Below are 23,796 nucleotides of genomic sequence, written 5' to 3' on the forward strand. Positions count from 1 at the left end.
AGCTCGATGCTCGCCTTGCAAGTTGGATAACTGCTAAGCTCTGTGCCCACCTCTACTCTCTGCTGTCACATAAGCTGCTTCCATAGCCTGGAGCATCGCCCCCCCAACTGACCGCACCTCCTTCCCTCCAGAGTCGGGTCCCCCAGAGAGCCATGTGACCTCCGTCCTCTGGGACTCAGTGCCTTCCCTGGGCTCCAAAGAACCTGCCCACCTCCCCAACCTTCTGGAATCCAATCAAGCCATTACTTATGGGTCCAGAAATGGTATCTGCCTCTAAGAGGTCCTAGAACCTGCGGAGTAAGACAAAGCAGGACCCTAAGCATCCCGCAGAGGCACATTAATTTGACAGGCTAAATAAAGACCAGATTCTTTACTTCTGAGCAAGTTCCTCAGGACCCTGCTTTGTTGGCTTCATTTAGACACATCCTAACAAAAGGTGCTTATCTGGCTTTCTGACCCAGAGCCTTCAAAGAGCCACAAATTAGATATGCAGGACGCTGCTGGAGGCAGATATACTGTCGGCAATTAAATGTGACAGCTGACAGCCTCCCGACGAGGAGAAAAAGCACCACATCAAACAGTGACAGGAGAAGGGGCCACTTAGCAAGGGCACCCGGCTCCGCACACCTCTGCTGTCCCCAAAGGCCAGGCTCGCGCACCACGGAGAGAGCGAGAACTGACCCTTGGCTGCCAAGAAAGGATTAAACCATTTGCAGCGCACTGCACGTGCGGGTCAAGTCAGCGCACGTGTGCGTTTTAGAGACTCGTGAAAAACAGCTAAAGCTCAGCTCTAAATGGCATTCCTTGCCTGACGCCCATGGTCAGAGGGTTTCCGCAGGGGCCCCAGCCCCCAGCCTCACTCCTCAGCAACCCCAGTGTTGGTGCCTGCTGGAGCTCGTGCATTTCCAGAACCTTCCAGTTCTTTCTGCATCTATCTCCACTTATCTGTTCCCTCCACTTAGAAGAGCCTGGCCGTCCTGCCCCTTTGCTGCTCCCTCGAGCTCTCCAGTGTACCTCTGGCCTCTCTTGCTATAAGGTCACCGAAACCTTTTTGTCCTGGAAGGTGCACTCAGCAGCTCTCTGAGCAGTGTGAGATGCTGGAGGCCAAGGCCACGTCCTTCCATTGGCGGAAAGGTCACCACGTTCCTCCTAAGCCGGGCTGGAAGCCCCACCACCCCAGCTGCTCCCCAGACACCGCAAGAGACTTCCTTTCTGGCTCACACACTTGCCGAAGGGCAAGCCAGACTTTCCTGGAGTGGGTAGATGCCTGGGCCAGCCCAGGAAGGAAAGCAAGGAGACTCCGCCTCCTCCCAGGCTTGAGGGAGAACCTGAGAACCACGAGGACACCCCGTCTGCCTCTGACCCCACCCATGCCCTGTGGCCAGGACTCACGGAACATGGTCATGAACTGCTTGGGGTTGAGGTTCCAGTAGCCCCAGTTGGTCCGGTAGCCATGCAGCGTGGCGTACTCCTCGTGGTTGTATGCGGGCTCTGTCCCGAAGGTGTCAATGACCCGGATTCGGCACCTGCTCCCCGCCCGGGGGTGGGCGGTGCATGAGGAACCAGGGTCAGTAACCTCTCGTGTGTCTCTGGGCTGGGTTGCCCCAGCGAGGGCGCGGTTGCCAGCCACGGGCCCGGTACTGCAGTGTGTGGTCAGAGCCAGGGCCCAGACTACCTAGCTGTGTGACCACAGGCAAGTGCCTTAACCTCTCTGAGTCAGCTTCAGCGTCTGTCACGTGAGGACGACAACAGCTCAGCTGTCTCGGGGTTGGGTGGTGATGCCTGAACCATGGACTCCTCACTCAGAAACTTATTATTATGGCTGCCCCAAGAGTGCCTAAGAGGGGGCAGTGCCTGGAGCGGGGGTCCTTCCCCATGCAGGATTTGCACTTTTCTGAGCACGCTGCAGCAGTAATTCAAGTTCACAGCCCCCCTGCCCAAGAACTTGGTACCTCCAGGATGCCCCTGGCCTATCTGGGCTGTGACGCAGAAGGGCAGGGCCCTGGGGGACCAGCCACTGCCATCTCTGGGCAGGCAGTGCTTTGACGTGTCCTCTGGGATGAAAGCTCCGCCATCTCAGAGGCACCTGCCAGCTGGACAGAGGCTCTGTCTCTGCCCCCAAACCTCTCCCTCTATCCATCTCACCCCCGGGTGCAGGGGCCCGAAGGGAATGGCGGAGACTCGAAGAGCCCCCCGCCCCAAGCAGCCCCAAGCAGCCTCACGTCCTTCCCGGTGACCCAGAATTGTCCACAGACTGCTGAGGTCAGCACTATTCCCCTGGAGAAGGGGTGGGGGTGGGAGGCGGCGGCCCCGCGTGCGTGAGGAACACGCATTAATAATAAAACCAAGAATACCGCCTGTCATTTTTTTACCTAATGAAATCGTGCAGGGTAGTCACTGGGGCTGGAGCGAATGTAGGAAAGAGGAGGGCTCTCTTTGCTACATTAAACCCCACATCCTGCTGACTGCAGAGACCGGGAGAGATGGCACTGGCCTTCCTGCAACCCGGGGAGGGGGGAGGGGCACTGAAGAGACTCCCACTCTGAGCCAGCCAGGAGGCAGAGCTCCTTGGGGAAGGACACTAATGTGGGGGGGGGGGAATAGAGGCAGGGAGAGCCTCCTGCCCCCCCCCCCCACCGCAGCACCTAGGATAAGGCAGTTCCCCCATCCCGGGGGGCTAGCCAGCAGGGTGTGAAGGAAGGCCTCCTACGGACATGGGGCAGGGCACCACCCGCCCGCACCCTCCTACCGGTACTTCTTGAAGGACAGTCCCATGTGCTGCTTCATCTGCTGGAGGCCATGGTAGTCGGTGTAGATGAGGTCGAAAGGCAGGGGCATGGTGAGCGGGCAGTTCCCCCGGCCTGGCGGCACCCCTAAGTTACTGAGAGAAGAGCCCTTCAGAATCTGAGCCCCAGGAGGACAGCAGAAACCCACCTTCCCCAACCATCCCTGAGTCTGGGGCTCCTGGAGCCACCCCAGTTCTTATAGCCCAGGATAAACATGGGGGAGGGGGCACTGTAAAGGAACGTGAGGATAACACATGAGTGTTGGCAAACTTGGAAAGGAAGTGAATGGGGTGGCCACGTCCAGTTGCCTAGGTTTCTCACTGCACAACAAACTCCAATAAGAACAAGTAGGACTGAGATCCAGCCTGGGCTAGTTTCCCAAGCTGTACCCCTGGCCTGGGCTACCTGCCAGGTGGAAGGAGCACCTTCTGTAAATTTGCACAAACGTGCTCCCTGCAGGGCTGGGTCCGCCCAGTAGGGGGAACCTTTATCTAGGGTTCCCAAATTGCCATAAATGCTCGCTATGGTCCTTAGAGCAGTTTCAGTGTCTGGAGCAGAAAGCCCTGCATCAGAAGACAAAATTCTGCTCTGCTGACTGGCTTGTGGCCCAGGGAGATGCCCAGTCCTGCCCCACAGGGTCACGCTGCTGGCCAGACCATGTACGCAAAGGTTTTCCTCTGGTGACCCAGTGCCATAACCCCCATCCAGGAACCCAGGCTCGGAGCAACCAACCCTTCTGAGGGGATGGAGGCATTCAGACTGCCTGAGCCCCTGAGCCGGGCAGGGAGTAGAAAAGCCCGCCTTTCTTTCGGGACCCCACAGCAGCCACCCACCTCCCCTGAGTTCTTATCTCCCTTGGATTTGTGGTCCAGATGCCTGCGCTGGATGGCGTCCCAGAGACCTCCCAGTGAGCCCCTTCAGGATCCATGTGAAGAGCAGACTCAGGCCGGGTAGGTGAGGAGCTCGGACAAAATCATGGGCTCATCAACAGCAAAGGGCCACGATGGGTAAGCTAGCTGGGTCACATCTTGGGCTCCTGGAGCCCGTTCAAGCCAGGTGGAAAACTACCAGCCTGGACGTCTATGTGCTCTGTTTGCTCACGCTCTGCAGGTCATGACCAGGGGCTGGGGTGGGGGGTGCTGCACACACTGTCCCCCGAGCACAGCGAAGTTTATGGGAACCGGATGGCAAGGCTATGATGGAAAGACGGCAGGGGAGGCTGCATGTGATGTGTGATGGGGACTGAGGTATCAAGGGTCTGTGCCCTTGAAGGGTACAGGGGGCAGGGGCTGTCCCTGTGCCTGTTCCCCACCAGCCAGCGTACCCCAGACTCAACCCAGCTCCCCCCGCCATGTTAGAACCTTGGCTGCTAAGTGCCTAGAGGAGAATGAAAAATCCTAATAACCAGAGTCTCCCATTTCTCATCTGTATAGAGAACCCTGGCCAAGGGCGCCCTCCCAGCTCGTCCAGCTCTCATACATCCCCTCTCTCCAACCAGACCACCCCACGGGAGGCTCAAAACCAGGACTTCTAAGGCAGGGCAGGCTTCGTGAGATTTTTTTTTTTTTTTCCCCTGTGGAAATACCCAGAAAGCAAAGGAGAATGAGCAGACCGCAGGGGTCTGGAGCCATCACAGGAAACAGCTCCCACAGCCTGGAGACTCATGAAATATTTGGTGGCATTTTCAAGTGGAACAGACTTTGCCTTCTACTCTGTAGGACAACCCTACATCCGTATTCGAGCCTGGGCTTTCTCTCGCCCCCACAAACTCCTCTGGTAAGGCTGATGCCCTACAAAGAAGCCACATTTTTGCTCTGAGCTACAAAAGCTCCGGTTATAGACAGACACTATCCCCTTCTCCCCACTCAACGGAGAGCCATGGGCAGAAGGACAAATGATTTGCTGTCCCTTCCTTGCAGGAACCAGGAGGACGGTGGCTGCCCCTCCCACGGGGAACTGGGGCCTGGGAAAACTGGCCAACAATTCCGAAAGCACCAGCCGTTAGGTGGGTCCGCTTGCTGCCACCTGCACGGAAACAGGCCTACTTTCCCACGTTACATGTCAGGCCACGTGTCCTGGTGTGGTGCCGACAATATCGTGCAGGCTTCCTCCTGCTGCTCCGTTACTGCCCACAGCCCTGGCCTCTGCCCCAAACCCCAGGACCACTGAGAGGCCAGACGAGCAGCTCTCGCCTGGGACAGAGTCTGCCCAGATGTTCTAAAGTATCTGCCATCATCTTCGCCACCCTGGGGGCTAAAATGTTGAACCCGGGAGCCAGGCTACAGGCTTTCGGTTTAGTGACTTGCTCAATCCTTCCATCTGAGCGACCACCCTATAAGATGAGACCCATTCTTATTCTGTTCCACTCTTTTCAGACGAGGAAACAGAGAGTTGGTAATTTACCAGGATTGCACAGCCAGGAAGCCGCGGAGCGGGGACTGGAAACCAGGCAGCCGGGCTCTGGAGCCCACACTCCCGTCCGCTAGGTTCTCCTGCTTCCCTGGGCTGGCCAGGCGGCAGACAGTGGGACGGTGGGTGGTGGGACCTTAGTGCCATCCCCGGAATCCGAGCCCCAGCTGCCAGCAGAGCCTGGGCTGCGGTCCCAGTTCTGTGGCTAACCCCTGAGGGCTCACAAGCTTCCTGGAGTTTCATCTTCCTCCTCAGCCACAGACCAATAAAAACAGCTCCTGCAAAGGGTTCCCGGTAGGATCGACTGAGGCAAGGTGAGTGAAAGTCCCACTAAATATCATTTCCTCTTGTCATCCGTTCGGCCTCCTGACCCTCTGGGCCCGGCCACGCCTTCCTGACCCCCTCCCCCCACGCCACCTGCGCACACATCCCCCTCACGTAAGGTCCTGTCATCTGTCACCTCGAATCTTGAGATCATTTCCTCTCTGCTCTGTGTCCCTCCAGTTTTGTCTCTTTCCTAGAGAGATCTTTCCACAACGTAAACGTGGTTTTCATCCCTCTCAGATGACTCCGCACCTCCTGGACCTTCTTCCTCCTCTGGGAAGCCTTCCTTGGTCTCCTGGGCAGAGAGACACGCAGCCTCTGCGCCCACCCACCGCTGGCTTCAGCCCCCGCCCCGCGCCCTCCAGAGTCACCTCCTTACTACTGGGGGCCGATGAGGACAGGGCCAGGGCATCTTTGAAAGGCCAGGGTTGGGACACGCCTTGTCCCAACAAACACCTGCTGTGTTCAGGAATGAATGAACAAACCAACGAAGCAGGTGAACCCCCTTAGGAAGGACTGGTTAAAGGCGGACGATGTGGCCAAGGACAGCATATCCAGAGAGAGACAGCGGGTAAGGGATGCTCAGGGCTGATGGCTGTCTCAGCTCTTGGCTCTTCGGGGGTGGGGGGGCAGTCTCCTGGGACACCTCGGGACAGGGACACCAGTGCTCCCGCGTGCCCTGCAAAGCCATCCCGCAGGAAGGAGAGGAGACAGAACACAGCACCCTTCCCAGGGAGAGTTAGGGAGGGGGCGCCTGGGGTACCCAGCTCTAGAAAACTAGGGTTTTCCATTTAAGGCGACGTCAGTGGGGAGAAGCACCCCCGCAGCCACCGCATCCCTCTGGTCACAGGGACACGGAGCCTGCTGGGAGGGTGGCGGACAGGGTCGGCCGCGAGGAGGGGAATGTGGTTTCCTCGCTGGTGATTTCAGCTCGCATTTACGGGCCATTTTATGCTGAGTGGTTGGTTGCAGCCGCAACATGAGCTGAAAAACGCCGTCTCCCGACAGCCTTCAGCCAAGGGTGCCCATGGAAGGCTCGGCTGGACATGTCCGCCTTCTGTGCGGACGTCTCAAGAGGTCCCCTCTGGATGGTTCCTTCTTTCCAATGCCAAGTTCCTCATTCCCCTTTGGACTCTTCGCCCAGGGCTGGGTTGGGGGCAGAGGGGACATCGGGGGGCCTCCCCAGCCCCAGCACACCACAGGGCCACCGGGTAGGTGAGTGTGGCAGGGAGAACCAGCGGCTCGCCAGGCAGGGACCTCACACGCATCCACCTGGCGCCGCCCACTACCCTACACCGTGCTTGGGAAGGACGGGGGTCTACGTGGAATTGCCAAACTGAGTGGCTGGAATGTATCTCTAAATGTCCCCAGGCCACCTGCGCGGGAGCCTGAATATAGGATGAAAGGGGTGGGGGAGGGGGGTGACCTCAGGAAACCGGGCTTTTCTACAACACACCTGGTTATCATGGGTCGGCCACACCCAACCCCAAAATGCACCCACAGCAAGCACCCTGGGGTGAGGGGCAACGGGGGGTTCGTGTTTAAGGGGGACAGAGTTCCAGTGTAGGAGGAGGAGAAAGTCCGGGAGAGGGATGATCGCGATGGCTGCACAGCCTCGTGAATGTACTTGATACCACTGAACCGTACACGTAAACGTGGTTAGGAGAGTAAATTTTGTTATGTGTATTTGACTATATATGTTTTAAAAAGCCAAACTGTTCACACGCAGGGGCCCGTGCCCCGTCCCACAGGACATGCCGTGTCCCTAAGGAGCCCCTGGACTCCCAGCTGGCCAGAATGTAGGGGGCCCAGCACATAGCCAGAGACGGGGAAACTCAGATACTCTTTGCTAAAAGATCAAAAGGTAGGATGGTAGATAGGACGAGAGGGAAACCACAGTCTGTGATCAGTTGAAAGAAAGAAAAAATTCTTCAGAGCCCCCTGGGCTGCTCAGTCAGTTGAACGAATGTCCGACTCTTGATTTCGGCTCAGGTCCTGATCTCAGGGTTGTGAGATCAAGCCCCGCATTGGGCTCTATGCTCAGCAGGGAGTCTGCTTGGGATTCTCTCTCTCCCTCTGCTCTTCCCCCTGCTCGCTGGCTCTAACAGAAATAAATAAATTGTCAAAGAAAAAAGAAAAAGAATCCTAAGCAGGGAATCAAAATGCTGGGTTTTGGCACAACGGAAATCACTCCTGGGCTCCAGCACGAACTTGCTGGGTGGCCTTGGCCAGACGTCAGACTGTTCTGGTGTCCGCCTCCACTCCCATAACATGACGCTTGGACGGATCTCCATGGTCCCTTCCAGGCTAAAAATGCTCTGATTCTATTTCTCCCTGTACCTTTGGTCTGTGGCTGGAAATAATCTCTCCAGGTAGTGCTCAAATTCTGGAACAAATTATTCTCTCTCTCCCTCCCTCTCCTCTCTGTGTGGGAAGGACCTAATTAAAAAGAATTCTCACCAAGTGCTCAGAGATCCTTGGCTCCAGGTGCTAAGGGCATACCGGGATCCTCTGCTTTCCTTGGCCCGTCTCATTGCTGGGAGCACACTGGCTGCAGCAGCCCAGGACGTTTCGGCCTCCGCGGGCGCCCGTTATCCCTCCGACCCTGTCCAGCACGCATCTCCTGAGCACGGAAATAGCCCCCATCTCTCTCCCATGGCCTGTTTCTGGAGCAGACCCTGCCTCTGCCCAAGAGCAAAGGGCACAGAAAGAAAGAGGCCCAGAGAGTTAACTGGGCATCTCAGGAAATGCTCCGGAAGGGCAGCCGGGATCACCAAAGAGAGAGGAATTCCGCTGTCCTGCAGTAGTTTCTTCCCTCCCCTCGATGCACTCTTGCTCTCCAGCAGCCAGGCAGCCAGAAGGTGCTCCATACTCAAAGGCCACAAAGGAGCAAGGGCCGGAGGTTTCTAAAAGAGAAACACAAGGAGCAGCCTCCCTCCCAGCCTACACTGGGACCAGTGTCCAAAGCTGACACTTTCTTCCCCAGCATTCCTTCCTACAAAGCAAACTCAGGTCTAAGAATAGGGCCGCCGCTCCCAGGAGAGCTGGATGAAACCACAGATTCCCTCCAGCTCCCGGCACAGCGAGGATGTGGTCAGAGAAACAGGAACACATCCCTTTGGCTGTTCTCGGCCTCCTTCCTTGCAGACTGGCCCCAATTTACATAACGAATATCCAGGGAAGGGAAGCCTGAGCGCAAAGCAAGCTTCTGTCATCTAAGCTACGCCTTAAAGGTAGCTGGACGGTGCAGGTTACCATCCAGAGAGCTGATGGCTTCCGATGCCCAGGCCGGCCCGGAGGGGCTGCCTTGTCACTCCGCTGGGGCCTGGGCATGGGGATGTTAATTTCTAGGTCCTCAGGTGATTCTCAGCCCCAGCGGCTCTCCCGATTCTATCCAGTTTCACACAAACCTTCCTCCTGGAGGGCCCAAGAAGGGGAAGGTGCTGCTCTCGATGCCACTAGAACACGCCCCGTGGGAGATGTGGGCTGAGAGAGAGACACAGCGCTGGGGTGCTGGACACCTACTTCGGGGGGCCCGGGGGCCTCTGGGGGAAAGCTTAGGAAAGAGGGGTCTGGCTCCCAGGAAAAGACCTTCCTTTCACCAAAGCCCCTTTAGGAGTTCAGAGAGGGATGGAAGGAGCCCTGGGGGCTCACGGGTACCACCCTGTGCCTCTGCCAACTTCCCCGAAATAAATAAGCCCCAGGCCAGTCCATCTGGGGCCAAGCAGCCGGGCTTTGCCCATTCTGCTGGGGCTTCAGGCTCCAGGAAGCCCATCCCACTGTCCACCCACGAGCCGCCACCTGACACGATCTCCCCTTGTCAGCAGACTGACGAACACTGGAACCCACCCCCATCGTGGGAACCCATCGCTCCCAGGCCTCGGAGACAGGTTCTTGCTTCCTCCCAGAACAAATCCCACCTTGTTACCTTCAAGGGCCTCAGAAAGCCGCTTGTGCCTCGTTTCTTCCCTCACTCCCCACGGTCCTGCCCACCCCACCTGGGTCTCCTTTAAACATCTTTTCCTCTGCAGCCCTCTGGCCCCGGTGTGGACCAGGCCGGAGCTGGGAATGGTGCCCGGGGCCGCGGCATCAGTACAGTCCCGTCTGCTGGCCAAGGTCAAGCTTTGGTCAGACTTGTCACAAACAGATTCCCGCTCCCTGTGGCTCAGCGCAGCACGGGGGAGAGGCCAGCACGGCGCGGGGGGGGGCCCACCGCAGAGGTCCCCCACCTTCCGTGGCGTTCAGCCACGCAGACCCTGATGCCACTACACAGGAGATTAAAGCACCTCCCTGGATTCCAAGGAAGAAGAGGAAAAAAGGAGTCGGGTGAGGGGGCAGAGAGATTTTTTTTTTAGCATAAATTAAGCATTTGCCTCTCCTGCTGCTGCTTGGAGTGGGTGGCTGGGATGTGCGGCAGGGACGCCCAGCGCCGTGTGCAGAGTCAGCAAAGCGCCAAAGCATGCCGGATGGGCTCGTTCTCCCTTCTGCTCACCCGGGTACTTCGTGTTATAAAATGTTAAGAGCACCCAGAGAATTACGGAAAATAATATGAGGATAAATGAATACCTCGTAGTCCACTTCCCAGCCTTGTCAAATCTTACCGTTTTGCCATACCTGGTTCAATTCTCCCCCCGCCCACTGGGTGACACACTACAAATCCGGGTGGAAGCCTGGGGCTGTGTCTGTCTTGTCTCCGCCCTCCGCCTCACTCCCGGCAGATGCTGGGCGCCCGCCACACCCGCACAGGGCTCTGTTCTTTGTCCTCTGCGGCCGCCAGGCATCATCGCGCTACCCCAGTTCTGAAACCTCAGCAGCTCCCTTCTCAGGCTCCCGCGAGCATGTAAACACGCCCCGCACTCTCCCACCTTGAAAGGTAAACAAGAACTGAGTCCCCCCCCCCCCCAAGTCCTGACCCCAGCACCTGGGAGTGTGACCTTACTTGGAAAGAAGGTCTTTGCAGATGATGAAGTTAGGATGAGGTCATTTAGGGCGGGTTCTAATCCAGCATGGGGGTGTCCCCACGTGGGAGGGATTAGACACCGAGACAGACACACAGGGGGGACGGTGGCCCCCTCCTCAAGCCCCGGCCCGTGAGAAGCTAGGAGAGGCGTGGCGCCCGCAGGCTCTCGGCACCGCTGCAGCCAGAGCAGCAAGCCAAGGCAGGCATCTGGGGTCCACAACCCTGAGACCATAAATCACACGACTTTGCCCTGTGCTTCTGCTGTCACCTGCCTCCAGGCCTCTGCTCCCCTCACAGCCAGGTTCCCCCGAGGCCGAGGACTCTCATCAGCTTTGCTCCTACCTCAGAGGCCCTGCTACTACCAAGGGCACTGGCCTCCCCCTCAGCCCACAACCCACCCATCTCTGGTGTGTGTCTCTACAACTCAGCCAAGATGGGTCTTTCTAGGGTCAACAATGACTTCCACGTGGCCTAATTCGCTGGGCAGTTTTCAGTCCCCTTCTTGCTTCTGGTCAGCAACTAACATCACAACCACACTCGCCTTCTAGAAGCGTCCTCTCCATTGGTGCCCATGGCTCCAAGCTCTCCTGGAGAAAAAGGTCCTGGAAGAGGAGACTGGGGAGTAGCCAGGAGGGCTTGGAGCCTGGTTCAGGCCGGTCTAAGCCAGTCCCAGCCAGTCGCACCCTGAGGGCCCCTGCCTGGCTCTCAGAGGGCTGGGCTGCACAGAAGACAGGGATGCGATCTCCGCCTCCCTCATTCCCCAGGGACCCTCCCCAGTATTTCCCTCGGACAAACAACAACACTGATCACATCAAAAGGCCAGAGGACCGATTTCTACCCGGTCCCCATGCTGACAGGCATGAGTTTTCCCTCCTCGTCCTCTTATTTAAACACCCTCCTCTCAAGCTTTCATCATTTGCCAGTTAAGTCAACTAATTTTCTACTAAACCCAATTTCACTCATGGATGGAGGAAGAACTCAGTAATTTTTTCCTCATGCCATGTACTAGTAATGATGCTTGAAATTATGCAAATAAAATTAATGAGCACCGCTGGTTCCGGCCAGGCAGGAAGGGAAAGGCTTCATTTAAAATGCCCACTGTGGATGGGGCATTCAGAGGACCCAGTACGGGAGCAGCCGACAGAGGCTCCTGCCGAGCCTCCCCTTCCCCCAGCGAGTGCGGTGGGCGGGGGCAGGGCTGTGACTGCCCGCCCCCAGCCCCGCCCCACACGCCCCGCCCCCTGCAGCCCCGCCCCTGCAGTCCCGTCACTGAGCGCATTGCTCTCGCCGAAACACCTTGCAGCAGCAAAGCCAGATGGGGGCTCTGTGCATTGCCCCAAACATCACTCCAGTGAGCTGGTTAATTGAAACACCAGAACACGAGGAGCAGAGAAAAGCGGCTCATGCGTCCAGCCTTGTTGCTTAGTCAGTGGCAGAGACATCTGCCGTGAACATCTGTGACAAACGACAGCACAAGTCCGAGCGGCAGCATCTCCGTCCCACTGCCTTCCCCTGTACAGGTCATTTAGCCAGACCAGGGAGAGGCTTGTCACGGAAGCCACGCTGCGACTCGGAACTGGGCTCGCCTTCATGTCTCATTGACCTATTTTCCAGTTAACCTGGTGCTGCCCGCAGGAAACGGCTTCCTAAGGCTGGGAGGGGGGCTCCAGGATGATTCTCTTCTTCCTGCAGAGCCCACAGCAACGCGATGAGTGCTCAGCGGGATTTCTGCCCGTGACCCCTTTGCAAGCTCAGAAGGTCACTGTCTTTTTGTAGGGTGCCTTGTGTCCCCCCAGAATTCATGTCAAGAGTCCTAACGCCTAGTGTCTCAGGAGTGTCTTTATCTGGAGACGGGGCTGTTAAAGAGGCAATCAGATTGAAATAAGGTCTAATGACCTGATCCATTACGACCCACATGCGCGTAAGAGGAGAGTTGGCTACGCACGTACACGGAGAAAAGGCCACGTGAAGACGAAGGCAGAGATAGGGATGACGCTTCACAAGCCAGTGAGCACCAAAGGTCACCAGCAAACCACCAGAAGCCATGGAAGAGTCTGTGACAGACCCTCCCTCACCGCCTCGGGAGGACAACCCTGCTGACACCTTGACCTTGAACCTCCAGCCCCCAGACTGTGAGACCAGAGTGTGTCAGACCTGTGTGCGGTGCTCCATCGCAGCGGCCCTAGCTAACTGATACACAACTGTGTCGACATCTCAGCTGGCCCTGGCAGAAGGAGCCCGAGGAGCTCACAGCCCTGGCCTCCGTCTGTCACAGGGGAGAAGGGCATCCGAGAAAGGGCATGGGACACAGTGCATTCCGGGTCAGCAGGTTCCCACCTGATGCCCTGGGTGAGGCATGAGAAGCCCACTATCTGGGCCACTTCCAAGGGGTGCCTCCTCAGCCCACCCCCTGCAACCGAGGGGATCGTGGGGGCTTTCAGGTATGCAAATGCGCGCTTGGGAGGAATCTACACACGCTTTCTACGAGTCTTCTAGGGACCTGAGCCTTAACCCCAGGCCCCAATCCTGCACTCAGGACCTGCACTAGGGACACAGACGACAGCTCTTGTAAACAAGCCAAGAAGGCCGATGTCCCGACCCCACAACAGCCCAGACGCTGGGGGTGGGGGATCCCAGGGGAGACTTAGAAAGGCCACAGCCCCAACTTTTCCACTTGTCAACCTTCACTGCTCATTAGATCACATGGGGAGCTTTGAGAACTGGATACTTGGGCCCCCACTGCAGACCAGTTAAACAGAGACACCAAGGGTGGGCCCCAGTGTCAGTAAGTTTTCTAAGGCTGCTCTGCAGCTGGAGGGGTGAGGGGAAGGGGTAAAAATCCCCACCTGAAATGTATCCCAACCACAGCAGATGCTGTTAATTTTGGAGACACAACTGTATTATGTCTCCTGGGGAAGGTGGTTTCTCTTTTGTTTTTATTTTTTAGTTGTCTTGAAATTGTTTCTGATAAGAGATTTAGAAAGCCCCTTCAGGAGGCTGTTCCCTGAGGTCTGTGGGCTGTTTACAACACCCCTGCCCTGTCTGAGCAAGAGCAATTTGCCCGCACTTACACCCCACCGGGGACCAAGGATGGAGCTGTCCGGACACAGCCCGGGGCCTGCCCATGTGAGAGCGCAAGTCAGAGATGAGGTAACGTCTCCCCGGAGCCCCTGCTTCTGGGCATTTCAGATCTGTGTGAGCCTGGCATGAAGTGACGTGTTGGCGGGAAGATATGGAGTCTCTGTGGGTGTGTGAGTGTGTGTGAGTGTGTGCTGGCCTTTGTGTGGTGGTGTAGGCCTGTGCACAGGGATGCACGTGTGTGTGCGTGCATGAGCCGCGCACACGTGCGTGGGTGTGCATGTGTGGTCATACATGGGGGCATGCACGCATGTGCACGTGTGTATATGTGGGTACCCGTGTGTTCAGTAAAAGAAAAGCAGCAGGAGGGATTTCAGATCTTGGTCCTTTCCACAAGGGCCTCGCCATCCTCACTGCTCTGGCCCCATTATGAGCAATGGCTGCCTCAGTAAACACAAGCTCGGGGCCACACCCCAGAAATGGCCAGAGGAGGAAGTGCCCTTGGCAGGGAAGGACCTGCAGTGAAAGCCGAAACAGGAGACACCCCAGCATGGGTTGGGAAGCTGGGAAACTGAGTTAATTCCCATCTCTTCAGGAGACTTGTCGAAAACCTGCCCTCACAGAGGGACGGTTCTCTCCGTGTGGTTGTTGGGCTGTCACAAATGCGTGGGAGAGGCCTTCCCTCAGGGAGCAGTGAAGGAAGGAAGTTCTCACGTCTCTGGGCCCAGAAGATGCATGGCCAGAAGGGAGCAATCAAGCTGAACGCTGATGGACAAGCATGATTTCCTCTAACCTTAAGGCAGGTCAAGGTGTCAGCAGTGCCGATAAGATGCTCCACACCCATGGGGGTCTTTGTGTATGGCAGAGCCTTGGATGAGGAGTCCAGACAGCCCTAACCCCCCAGGAGTCTTCCCACTGCATCCTGGGGGCTCTGGTGACCTAGAGGACATGTGCCCCTGGACCCTTGCTTGCTGCTCTGCCCTAGGCAGGTCTGGTTCATGGCTACCCACAGCCCCTGACTGTGCCATCCACAAACTGCCCAAGACTTCTTTGACTTCCCCGACACTGGTCCCTCTTCTCTTTCCTCCTCCTCACCCCCACCCTATCTGACTTTCCTGTAGGAAGCTTCAAGGCCAGGCAAAGATGCTTCTTTTCATCATTTGCAAACACTGGCAGCATTCTGCTCCACAGTGTTGGTGCATCTGCATCCTCTGTTCAGAGGGAGCTGGGGGAGAGCAGCAGTGTGTGCTGGCGGGTGACGAGTGGGCACACTCAGCTCTGATGTGGCCTGCACAATGTGAAAAGCTTGGTCTGAGGACAATATGCCACCAGGGTAAGACCCAGAGCAAGGGACATGCAAGTTCCCTCTCCCAACGCTGAGCTGCTCATCTACAGGTTCAGCACCAGCACATGGGGACAGCGCCCTGCCCAGTTCCTTCCCACTCAGGGAGGGGCCTTTCAGCCAGATTTTGTAGGACCCACCACGGGCAGTTGCTATTCCCAGGTATCACCTCGTCCCCCAGAACCTGCTACCCCCAACCTGGGATTGTGCTTCCCAACACTGCTGCAATGGAGCAGCCCCCTTGTTAGTCCCTGTCGCCTTTGCCCCCTTCAAAGTGGATCCTCTATATACACTGTTCCTCTCTGAAGACACTTTGCAACTTTCCTAGTTCTACTGGAGAAGTGCATCAACCTAAAAGAAGGGCTCCAGTGGTGTGAATTGCAAGCCACAGGAATAAAAATCTTCAAACCATAAGGTCATTTAGCGGCCTCCCCTAATACAATACAGTGGGTCCTAGTACTGCCTTCTGATCGAGGTCATGAGAAGCACTACTCGAGTTACTGGCAGACTCCAACTCGCAGGGGGAAACTGCAGAGGCTGAGTAGCTGCCCAAGACCAAGTTGTCAATGGCTTTGTCCCCACCAACATCCTCCTCTCTCCAACATTCCTATGCTACAGAGCATTAGCATTTGTGGCCAGGACAAAATGCTGATCAGAGAGAGACATCTAGAACCAATAGACCATCAAGATGATGGGTGGGCTCTGGACAAGAATCACATTTTAGCTTGAAATCCACCCTTAGAGTAAGTTAATGGACTGATGAAAAAAAGTCAATTTGTAGGTGACAATTCTGGGGCCTTCCTTAGTCATGCCCAATGAGAAAGAGGCGGTAAAACACAAAGCACAAACCCCTAACCATGAAGAAAAAGAAAAAGAAAAAGATCAATAACTTTGATTACATTAAATTAAGGCCTTCTATTCCTTGGTTGGCGGGGGCTAGAAAACAAAGACAAGCCACAAATTAGGAGAAGATTCTTAAACAGGTAAAAGTTGCATGGGGCTTATAACCATTGTATATAAAGAACACCTACAACTCAACAAGAAAAACAAACCACCCAGCAGAAAGGTGGGCAAAGGACATGAATGGGCATTTCATCAAGAGTAAAGGACAAGTATATAGCAGACTGCTCGGCCTCACTAGCTGTCAGGGAAATGCAAGTTCAGAACATAACAGATCATGACATGACTTGACACCTTCAGTTAAGAAGTATAATGATCCTACATGTGGGAGACAACATAGCCACTGGGAACCTCCAAGTGGTGAGGCTAAATTGGTGCCGTGACTCTGGCAAACAATTAGCATTATCTTATAAAGCTGGATTTTCACACACCATTAGTCCCAGAATTTGGTAACTTAGTCTATACTGAAAAGCAACTCAGTCTCTACCCAAGAGAAATCGTGACACAGGTATCCCATGTACAGGCGTGTCTACCACAGCATCACTCAAAATAACTTACAAAAAGCACGGGGGAAATATACACAGTCAGGAAAAACTGAAAAATAATGATGGACCATCCAAATAATGAAATCTCAAACAGCAGTGAAAATGAATAAAAGAGTTACATGAACAACAACAATGAAACTCTGAAATGTAGGAATGGGTGAAGAAAGCATGTCTCAAACATCACATACAGCAGGTGCCATTTATACAAAGCTCAAAGCAAACCAAAATGAAACAAAACCATATACTGTTTATGGATACCTGAGTATGTAAAACACACCCACACCCACACCCACACCCCCCCCACACACACAATCTTACCCCCCTCATCACCATCTCCTACCCCCAAGAACATCAGGGGGACTCTGGAAAGGCAAGTTTCGGGGATGGGACAGGCATTACAGCCCACTTCACCACCCCCCAAGTCTTATCAGCTCCCAAAATAGGTCCAGGAAGGAGCCCAATTTCAGAGGGAAACCCCGAGGCTGTACCACGCCCACCGAGATGACAGAGAGGACGCCTTCTACATGACATGGCTCCATTCCACAAACCAGTATTTGTCAGTCGCTGAGTGCAAACACTGGGGCACCTATTCGCCCAAGTGGAGAAAAGGACCTTTGAACAGCGCTGGGCAAACATGCTTCCTTGGTGCCTCCCAAACACGACGAGGCATCAACATGGAGGAGAAGGGAAAGAGGAATGTCACTATCCCCAGTACACTAGGAAGCCTCCCAGGGACCTGCGGGTGGAACAGGGGCTCCCGGAGGACAGGTCCCTCTTCCTCTCCTCCCCTCCCCCGGCACTCACCTCTGCAGCTCCTTCAGGGACACTGTGATCCGCAGGCCATGGCCCAGGACGTAGAGAGTGGCCAAGATGTCTGCCCACTGCACCATCTCTCCCAGTGGCCCGCCCTTTAGCACCCTTGGGCTGAACACATCACCAGACTCCTCCGTCAGGAAGCCGATGTGAACAAGGATCTGGGGAAAACACAGGGTCAGCGTGAAGGAGCAGCAGCATTGCCCTGCCACCCCCAGGGGGACCCAGCCAGCAGCGGTCACTGTCTCCAGGCTGTGCCTGGGCAGGTGCTTCCTGGCACCAGCAGGGGGACCAAGAGGCAGAGTGACCATACTGGGCGCTGGGGGTCAAAGTGAACAAGATGGTCACATCCCGCCCTCAAGGCGCTTACGTTCCAGATGGAAGAGGTAGACAACAGTAAACACAGACAAGAGATAGTTTCATGAAATGATAGGAACTCTGAAAGAAATAAACAGGGTGATGTGAGAGTCAGGTAAACATTTATCGGATGGATGAATGTGGAGGAATACATGGGTAGATGGAGGGTTGGGTGGCTGGACAGGTGGATGGATGGACCTGCAAACCCCCCCAAACAGGCTCTGTTATTCCCAATATCCCAGGCAAATGACATGACTTTTCTGCCTGAAAAGAACAAGATGTCTACAGAATGCAGAACTCCTACGTGGTGGAGGGGAGGGTTTGTCATTCTACCCCAAACCTAAAAAGGGCCAGGGGCCACCACATGCATCTATCCTGACTCTGCCTCCCTCACCCCAGCTGAAACTCAAACTCAATAAAACCTTTTCAAGGGCAGACCTGGTGCTCACTTGAAGGCCTGGGGCCCTGAGCTCACTCTAAGCTCTCTGAGTGAGGCTCCCTGAATGCACAGAGAAGCAGTACCTGCTTCTGGTCCCTCCAGACGCTTCCCAGCTTCCGTGCCAGCCGCTGGGCAGCCAGCGCCCACTGGGCCGTGAGCCGCTTGGTCCGTTTCTTCATGAAGATTAGAGACTCCTTCCCACTGCCCATCAGCTCCAGGAGGTGGGACAGGTTGCTCCGGAAAACTGCCTGGAGGGGGGCCCAGACCTGGGTTCTTCAGCCCTCAGACCCAAAGCCACAATACCCCCATCATCTGCTGCTCTGGGAACAGGGGCTGGCACGCTCCCGGGAGGGTGCGGCCTACTCTAGCTTCTCCTGCCATTTATAAAGGCCCACAGACCCCCACAGTTGGGGAGCCCTGCTCTCACCACCCAACACGAGCCGCCCGGCCAAGCCGGTCTGTCCCAGTCCAGCTCTGGTCATCCTCCTGTCCCGAGCCCTTTGGGGGTGGCCAGTAATGACAGTCCCCAGGCATCTCAGCTGCTACATAGAGACAGCAAGGGGGGTGGTCAGAGCTGGCCCTCGGACAGCAGGGAGGCCGGGCCACCTCTCAGTGGAGCTGGAGTAACAGGACGCCTTGAACTAACTGCACTCCCCAGATCTCAGACCTGCCACCTGTTCAGTGTGGTTGCATAAGGGACTGCTGGGCAGTTTCAGTACAGATAAAGCATCTGGAAGCCTTCCAGGAGCAACACTATTGTTACTATTATCCTAGCCTGTTTAGCGGTGCCTCCAGGGCCCCAGCTTGGCCCTTAAGCTGGCCAAGCTTTGCAACATCCCCAGAAGGCTGGCAGGCTGGGACGCACCCCCCACCAGGCACGGCTGGCCGGCCTCATTTTACCGGGGTCCAAGAGCTCCTCCTGTTGTCCCTTAAGGATGTCCCACCCAAGCAGGCCCGTTTGACCTGTCCACCAGCCTTCACAGGCCTACCCACTTCCCAGGCCTACCTGGACTTTGGGGAGGGGCTTGGGGGCCATCTGGGCGGCCGTCTGGTTCCTCCAGGGCAGCGGGGGGCAGAACCACTCAACCTCACTGAGGTAGATGAGGAAGGAGCACTCGGTGCCGTCCACCCCAAAGAAGGCATAGCAGGGGTCAGAGGTCCAGCGGGCACGCATCCACTGCGGAGAGGGCCAGCCTAGGCGAGGGTGCTGGCAAAGCCCCACCCACGTCCTTGACAGACTCTTTGGGGGCATGTCCTTGGGGACCCATGGTCCCTCAGGACAGGGCCTCTGGGACACACATTAAGAATGCAGCAAGGCCAGAGCAGAAAGGAAAGGAAAGACCAGAGCCCCACGACCCGGCCCTGAGTCCTGGCCACTGAGAACCCCGAGAAAGCCTGAGCAGGACCACTGTCCCCCAGGCCCAGAAAGAGAAGGGCCTCGGAAGTGTAAGGCCAGGTGGTGACAGACTCAGGGAACGCTCCGGGGCGAACAGTGGGAGATGCAGCAGCTCGGGGCCTGGCTGGTCTCCGAGAGTAGGATCCGGTTGAGGCCAAGGTCAGGAGCCCACCCACGGGGATCCCCACATGTCAGCGAGGAAGGGGGGCCCAGGGCCGCTGCCCCACCCTCTTGGGGAGTTCGGAACGGGAGAGGAGCTGGCTTTCATGCCACGGACTGCATTCCCAGATGGACAGACTTCACGCAGCCATGGGCCCCTGGAAGTGAGCCCCTGGGAGAGGGGCCGGGGGCCTTTCTCAGTCCAGCTGGTCGCAAGGATGGGGAGGGATGGGGAGACAGGGCCACTCAAGAGATCCAGTCTGGGTCTGAACTGGCGGGGATGCAGGCCACTGGAGGTGTTACTAACAGTTTGTTTGCTGTAACAAAATACCGGGAACCCTGAAACGTGATCGTAGTAGGCAGTGCGGGTTGGTGGGCCCCGCAGACAGCCCATGCAGAGAAGCCCTAAGGCTGGCCTCTGCCAGGGTCAGGGGCTGGGGGCTGGGCAGACATCGCTGCCAGGAGCAGGATCTCAGAGCTGGTCTGGGGCCAGGGCCCCCCAGTCCCCTCTACCCCATCCTCAGCCCGAGCCTCACCTCCACCTTCCCTGAGCAGTCAGGGAACTTGGGGTCACTGGGTGCCTCACACTGGTCCCGCCGGCCTTCAGACACTGTGTGGGGAGAAGGTCAGCATGCTGGGGGCCTCGGAGGAGCCCAGGTCTGGGGGGAAGGGGTTAGCCCAGGAGCACACACAGCCCTCCCTCCCCTGGGTTTCCTCACCTGAGGCCACCTGCCAGGGGGTGCCCACGCCCGGGTTTCCCCCTCTGCCCCAGGCCCCCTACCTCTCATACGGGCTTTGGAACCAGTGAGGAGCCAGCTTGAATGGCCCAGTGTCTGGATAGGCAGACCTCACGCACCCAGCCAAATGTAACCCTCTTGGGGGGCCCCCGCCTGCTGCTCCCCACATCAAGAAAAATGGAGGGGGCCCCCAGGGACTCCAGGACCTCTGTTCTCACACCAGTCCCAGTGGGGTGAACCCCAAGTCACCCCACCCAGAGCCTGAGGCCGGAGGCGGGAGAGCTGCGGTGGGGGGAGGGTCAGGGCCGCCCAACACACTGGCCTCCTGGGGCCAAAGGAGTGCCCTGGGCCGCACCCTTGCTGTGCAGGACCAGGCTGTGACGCAGGATCTGGTCCACCTTCGCGGCGATGTCCGACACGTTCTGGGCGATGGCCTGGATCCGCTCCATGAGGCCAGCCCCAGGGGGAAACCTAGTAAGAGAAGCCAGGGGTGAGCGCACACAGCCCGCCACGGGCGCCTTCCTGGGATGAGGGACGAGCGAGGGCAGCCGGTGTGAGCGCTCCTGGCACCCCCACGCCCCCACCGGAGCGCAGCGACGGCCAATGCTGGGCCTGGAGGTGGAGGCGTATGCCCCCCACCCCCACCCAGCTGGAGGGGCTCTCTAGCACCCGCTGCACACACACGTGCACGTGTCCCAGGCGTGTGTGCACACTCACCCCCACGTGCGTGTGTCCCGCGTGCTGAGGGGCAGCGACTGAAGCTAAAGCGGGCGGAGGAACTCTCTGGGAGAGCCTGGGGGACCGGCCCGGGACATCCAGGCAACAGAGGCCCTTTCCCGGGCACGGCCAGCTGCCCTGAGCCTGCATCTCCATTTCCTCCCAGAGGGGCTCCGTCGTGCCAAAATAAATTCCACGCAAAGCCGCCTGGGGACGTGCCAACTATTAAGCCTCTAGTAAATTACTGTTGCGCTCCCGAGTCTGAATTCTCCCCAGGATCTTAAACACATTTACCGCCACAAACATCACAGCCCTCCGCCCACCACCAAGACTCGCGTTGCCTTTATTTTTGGAGAATTTACTTCCTGGCGTTGATTACTACTCAGCTCTCAGAGACGTTTCTGAGACATCACATGCAGGATTTATCTCATCGCGGGGGCCTGTGTCGAGACGGACCCCGCTCCCCCGGGGGTGGGGCTGTCTAAGCGGCCTGCCCTTTCCGACACACGAACTCCGTTCCTTTGACTCGCACTTCACCGTCTGGTTCTGCGCACCTTGTCTGAGCTCCGTCTATCCCCCTACGAGGACGGGGACTTCACTGTTGCACAAAGTGGGAAGCACAGAAGGAAGGACACCTCTTGGGTGGCCTGTCGTCTAGAGGAGGCACAATGGTGACGGCTGCCTGCCCCCTCAGGCCGCCCTCCCCTCCCACCGCTGCCTTCCGCACGGAGAGGTCAGGCAGTGGCCCCGTCCACAGAGGGTGCTGGAGACAGGAGGTCGGGGGGCGAGGCAGTCATGGGGTGAGGTGGCAACAGAAGGCAGTGGTAGGAAGGGGCATACAAGCCCTTGAGACACACTTGCGTGTCCACACACACACACACACACACACACACAATCCCATAACCATCTCAAAAAGAAATGAAAAACCAGAAGAAGCCGGTATGCCATGACCACAAATTTATTCCCTCGCAGTCCTGGAGGCCGGGAGTCCGAACCCAAGATGTCGCAGGGCGCATTCCTGCTGGGAAGAAGGGAAGAAGCCTCTCCCCAGCTTCGGGAGGGGCCGGCGGTGGCTAGTGGGACACATCCCCCAGCCTCTGCCCCTGCTGTCCCTTGGCCTTCTGTGTGTCCACATTCCCTCTTTCTACAGGGACGCCGTCACTGGATGAGGGCCCCTGATCCAGTGTGACTGCATATTAATCTGACCGCACCTGCCAAGGCCCACTTCCGGGGAAGACCAGGTTCATGAGCACTGGAGATTCAGACGGTGACATGTCTTTTTGGAGGGACAGCTCAGCTGCAGCAGCCTTCTACGAGATTACAAAGAAGGAGAGCACTCAGAGATGATGCTGCTTTTGCTCAAAACATCCTCAGACAGGAGGAAGTAGGGGTAATTCTCCTTGGTCTTCGGGTGGCTGAGGAACACCGGGGGAGCTCCCAGGCGGGGAAGGAGCGCATACTCCTCCCAACTTCTAGTCAGAGACCCCAGAGCACAAACAACCCTTGTCAGGGACAAGTGGGAGGTCCTGCCCGGTCCCTGGAGACTTGGGAAGGGACCCTGCTTCAAGCCTTCCTGAAGGGGTCTCTCGCTCGAGGGTCTGCTCTGGCCACCCTTTGGGAGCGAGGTCACTCCTCTGAGTCCCCCATATGCTGGGACATGGTTGTGAGTGGCCGGCTTGAAACCCCCCAGTGGAGGTTGGGGTGGGGGGCGGCTGGCTGAGTCGGTGGAGCATGGCACTCTCTATCTTGGGGTTGTAGATGTGAGCCCTACACCTCTGGTTGGGTGTACAGATGACTTAAAAAATCTTTTTTAAAAAATATTTTATATATTTATTTGAGAGTAAGTGAGAGAGAGAAAGCACACAAGCAGGGGCAGAGGGAGATGGAGAAGCAGATTCCCTGCTGAGCAAGAAGCCTGATGGGGGGGCTCGATCCCAGGATCCCAGGATCATGACGTGAGCTGAAGGCAGACACTTAACTGACTGAGCCACTCAGGCACCCCAAAAACAAAACCTTAAAAAAAAAAAAAGGAAATAAAGGAAAAAAGAAGAAGTCCCAGTGGAGTCCTGAGCCCTCAAGGACAGGAATGTGCTTTTGAACAGAGCCTGGCACTAATGCCCAGCATGGGACATGTGCCCAGAGCTCCATCCCCGTGCGGGGCTGAGTAACATCCCCCCTCCCTGTGGTAGATTCACATCTACCCAGAACCACAAAAAATGTCACCTTATTTGGAATAGGGTCTTTACAAATGTAATTAGTTGAGATGAGGTCATGCTGAATCAGGTTGGACCTCGGTGTCCTGAGGAGGAGGCCATGTGAAGACCGCCAGGAGCCAGGGGAAGCCTGGGCCACCAGGAACCAAGAGACAGAGGGAAGAGAAGGATCCGCGGGGTTTAGGAAGGAATGAGGCCTTGCTCATACCTGGATTTCAGACTTCAGCCCCCAGAACCCAGAGAGAAAATCATTTTTATTGTTTTAAACCATCCGGTTTGCCGTCATTTTTTATGGCAGCCCAAGGAAACAAATGCATCACGGTCTGCAAAACTGAGGGAAAATGGTTTTTAGTCCATCACAAAAAGAGAGTCTGCGGGGTGCCTGGGTGGTGGCTCCGTCAGTGAACCGTCTGCCTTTGGCTCAGGGGTCCTGGGATGGGGCCCCATGCTGGGCTCCCTGCTCAGCGGGGGTCTGCTTCTCCCTCTGCCTCGTGTTCTCTCTTTCTCTCTCTCAAGTAAATAAATAAAATGCTTTGGAAAAAAAAAAACAAAACAAAAAAACTAACAAAAGAAATTCAAAAAAATAAAGGAAGAGTCCAGGTCCTCGCGGGCCCCCGCTGT

General features: G+C 56.6%; 1 protein-coding gene across 2 annotated transcripts in view; it reads right to left on the minus strand.

Moving 5' to 3' along the window:
* Nucleotides 1-23,796, minus strand: part of MGAT5B (alpha-1,6-mannosylglycoprotein 6-beta-N-acetylglucosaminyltransferase B) — a 64,698-nt gene that overhangs the window by 19,764 nt on the left and 21,138 nt on the right. For both annotated transcript variants that reach the window (XM_045085840.1, XM_004748822.2), the window contains exons 4-10: nt 20,601-20,716; nt 20,045-20,118; nt 18,960-19,130; nt 18,037-18,201; nt 17,149-17,318; nt 2,750-2,881; nt 1,393-1,526 (exon numbers count right to left, since the gene is read on the minus strand). In XM_045085840.1, coding sequence (XP_044941775.1) covers nt 1,393-1,526; nt 2,750-2,881; nt 17,149-17,318; nt 18,037-18,201; nt 18,960-19,130; nt 20,045-20,118; nt 20,601-20,716 — 962 coding nt within the window. The remainder of the gene's footprint in view (nt 1-1,392; nt 1,527-2,749; nt 2,882-17,148; nt 17,319-18,036; nt 18,202-18,959; nt 19,131-20,044; nt 20,119-20,600; nt 20,717-23,796) is intronic.

This window comes from Mustela putorius, unplaced genomic scaffold (assembly GCF_011764305.1).
Source record: "Mustela putorius furo isolate JIRA1106 unplaced genomic scaffold, ASM1176430v1.1 tig00000873_pilon_pilon_pilon, whole genome shotgun sequence".
NCBI lineage: Eukaryota > Metazoa > Chordata > Mammalia > Carnivora > Mustelidae > Mustela > Mustela putorius.